At 41.5% G+C, this 3,699-nt stretch overlaps 1 protein-coding gene across 1 annotated transcript; it reads right to left on the reverse strand.

Moving 5' to 3' along the window:
* Window positions 1-816: 816 nt before the first annotated feature.
* On the reverse strand, window positions 817-3,379 carry LOC125468240 (receptor-like protein 2). The gene is made up of 2 exons (XM_048570106.1): window positions 1,205-3,379; window positions 817-1,118 (listed from the first exon to the last, which is right to left on the reverse strand). Exons 1-2 carry the CDS (start codon window positions 3,352-3,354, stop codon window positions 905-907), a joined length of 2,364 nt encoding a protein of 787 aa, XP_048426063.1. The 5' UTR covers window positions 3,355-3,379; the 3' UTR covers window positions 817-904.
* Between the last annotated feature and the right edge of the window lie 320 nt (window positions 3,380-3,699).

A 3,699-nucleotide genomic window follows, 5' to 3' on the forward strand; every position in this document is an offset into this window, starting at 1 on the left:
CTTCCCGAAGAAAACCTCTTTCGACATCATCAAATTGTAGACCCAGACATTTGTTTGCCAAAAATTTCAACAGAAAAAACTGTTTTGTTGCATGCTTGTTTTGTAGACGATTAAGCTGCATTTACATGTTTCTTCCTTAATGTGCTATCTTACGCTCACAATGTAATTGCAGTTTTAAACTTTTTGAAAACAGATTGCACATAAACTGTTTGATAAAATTCCTGAACCGTGTTCTTTTGCCTTTTTTTTTTTTTTTTTTTTTTTTTCCAGATTTCCAGATTGTTTTCAAGTTTCCAACAATGGCCAATTTGCAGGGTTAGGAACTTAGGTGCCACTGTAACACATTTCCTGAACCGCCTCGTCTTGCGAAAGTTGGAGCTCTGTGATTTTCGGCTTCTGCTCGTGTTCAACGACTTCCGACTTGCAACCCGTGCAAACTAGAAGAAGTAAGTGAAAACCCAACTTACACTAGTTTTTTTGTTTTACTTTCGGAAAAAATATAAACCCGTCTCAATGATTCTGCATATACACAGATTTTGATGTGTAGTATCAAATTCAATCAGGACCCTTTTGTTAGTTTCAGTTTTCTTCTTAACCAAACTGATTGCGCAATTTTATGAAAATCGAGGAGATTTTCATGTATAGTTTGATTCATTATGTGACATACCTTTTTGTGGTTAAACATATATGATGTATACTCTTAGGCTTTATTCACGTGTAAAATCGTCTAATATGTTATGTTATCAAACTTCCATTGTGATTTCAGCTGATGATTGATAGTTTGGTCCATAATTTTGGCTAAACAAAGAGAGAAAATAAATAAAAGAGCTATTCAACTTACAATCCGATTGGGGAATGAACATCCTACTCTTAAATAGATATTTTGCACTAGAGAATTTCTGGCTCAATCCGTACACATTAATATTTCTTCATCTTCTGGGCAGTGAGCTTTAACTGGAACATTGACGAGAGAGGTGGTTTGGAAGTTGTCAGGGACCATGAAAGAGTTACTGTTGTTTGCATGTTCTGACCGATTTGTACTCTCGGTTTCACTATCCGGTTTGCCGCTTTTAACTTCGTCCTTTTGATTTGGGACTTGGACTTGGCCTTGTGCTTTCCTGTTAAGAAGAAGAACAAGAATTAGGAATTGAAAACAAATTGAAAAAAGAAAAATGAACAGAGAGTCTAGATTCTAGAACTCTACCTTCTTCTAAGCCTTCTCCACTTCATATAGAGCATGAATTGAATATTGTCAAGGAGTTGGAAATATGCATATCTCCACGTCCTCTTGAGAAGCAAAGGGCAACAGAATCCCAATAACCCTACAAAGAAACCAAGCACAACGGATAACCCAAACCATAGACTTTGCTCCTCATCATCGTCCAAATCCTGGTTGTTCTCATTCTCATCCGCATCATTGCCATTACTTGGAAAGCACTGGTTTAAAAGTGGGGCACCGCACAGTTTCGGATTCCCTTCGTATGCAGAGACACTGAAGCCTTGGAGCTGAGTGCCGGCTGGTATTGGTCCTTCAAGATTATTGTATGCAACAGTAAATGTAGACAAGAAATGGAGATTTGATAGTGATGATGGGATTTCGCCTGACAGATGGTTACTGTTGAGTTCTAATCTCTCCAACTTTGGGAGGTTGGCTATTTGGTCTGGAATGTTGCCGGAGAAGTTGTTGATGCTTAGATCCAGTTGTTGAAGAAATTGCAATTGGCCAATCTCAAGGGGTATGCTGCCGCTAAAACTGTTGTTCCTGAGGGAGATTACTCTTGGCATGTTGGGCAGATACTTGTACTGTGAAGACAGCACGGTTCCATTATTACCGCGTTGAAAGTAGACGGGCAACTCAAGAGAACAATGGCCTGTTTCATTCGCAGCCTTTTGCGATACTAATGCTTGTAGTCTGCAAAGCTCCTTTGGAAATTCACCAGAAATCAAGTTGTCATTCAACAACAAAAAGAAAAGATGCGGAAGAGTCCCCAACCAACCAGGTATTGTGCCAGTGAGTCTGTTAAAAGACAAATCCAGGACTTCCAGTTTCCCGAGCTTTGAAATCCATGCAGGTATGTGCCCTGTCATATGACACATAAGTAAACTGAAAACACACAGATTTTGTAACCCGGAATCGACAGTTATATCCCCATCTGGCATTTCTTCACCTTTAAAATTTTTTGAAAGAAGGAGCACCTTGAGACTTTTGAAACCCGTGAGTATCTTCATTGCCCCCGTGACATTGGTGAGTCTGTTACGAGAAAGCGAGAGGAAGGTCAAGTTTTTCAATTGAAGAATCTCAGGTTGGATTTGCCCCTCGAAATCATTTGTAGCCAGTCGAAGTGCTTTGAGGGATTTGCATGAGTAGAGGCTTATTGGCAAGGTACCAGTGAGATTATTACTTATACAATCTAGTTTACTAAGTTGAGTAAGTCTAGAGAAATCGAGCACAGAGATATTCCCACTAAAAAAGTTGAATCCCAGATTTATTTCAACAAGGTTTGTGCAATTCATCAAAGATGGGGGCAGATGACCTTGGAGACTGTTGTAATGAAGGCGCATGAGCTTTAATTTGGAGAGCTTCCCAACATTCTCACTGATGGGTCCGACAAGCCCATTGGTAGATAATGAAATTTCTTGAAGTGCCTGAGCATTGTAGATATCAGCAGGAAGGGACCCTGAGAGAGTATTGTCGCCAGCACGAAAGACCTCCAACTCGGAACAGTTTCCTAGTCCGGGAGGAATTGGGCCACTGAAATTATTGTGGGAGAAATCCAAAACTCTAAGCGAGGAGGAAGGAAGACAGATAGAGGATGGTATTTGGCCTGTAAAATGATTATTGCTGACATTCAAACTGCTCAAATTCCAGGCATGCTGGAGGAATGAAGACGGAATTGTTCCGTTGAATTGATTGCTCGAAAAATCAACCATTTGGATGTAACTTGATGATAAAGACAATGGTATTTCTCCGGAGAAAAGGTTATGGCTCAAATCAAGAATCTCAAGGCGACTCAAGGACGAGAACATCCCGGCTTGAAGAGAGCCGGAAAGCAGATTGTGGGAGAGATTGAGGTACGAAAGAAGCTTAAGGTTTCCAAGTGATGAAGGAAAAGTACCTCCTGTGAGGCCCTGGGATGGCAACCGCAATTGGATGATCCAACCGTTCTGATTACATGTGATGCCTTCCCACTGGCAACAATCAACTGAAGCAGTCCAGTTCAATGCCGGGGAAGACAGAGCGCTCGCGAAGGACTTGAGGGCGCTGCGTTCGGTTAGATCACATGCATGTATTGTGAATGTAACGGAAGAAAACAAGAGGATGAGAAGGAAGCCATGAGAGAATGGATGATCCATCTCAGGTTCAGAGTACTCACAGGTTTTCTTCTACACGCGTAGATAGGTATGCATATATGTCTGAATCTGCCGAGAAAGAGTGGTGCGGGAGAAAGAGTGTTGGGGGGTAGAAGGGTGGGCACGGGTGGGGATTATGGGGAGGAATGGGATCTGGGTTTGGGGTTTTTTTTTCCTTCGTCTTCTTCCTCCCTTTTCTTCTTCTTCTTCCTCCCTCTTTTTCTTCTTCTTCTTGCTGCTGTAGCAGGTTTTTTGGGTTTTGGGTTAGGGATAGGGATGTGGGTCACTTGGGGGGAGGGGGGAGGGATAGTGGGTTTCATTTTTATTTCTTTTTCTTTTTGAGAGAAT

Source organism: the organism of the source record quoted next, unplaced genomic scaffold (genome assembly GCF_019419815.1).
Source record: "Pyrus x bretschneideri cultivar Hongxiangsu unplaced genomic scaffold, Pyrus_bretschneideri_v1 Contig51, whole genome shotgun sequence".
In the NCBI taxonomy this organism is placed as follows: Eukaryota; Viridiplantae; Streptophyta; class Magnoliopsida; order Rosales; family Rosaceae; genus Pyrus; species Pyrus x bretschneideri.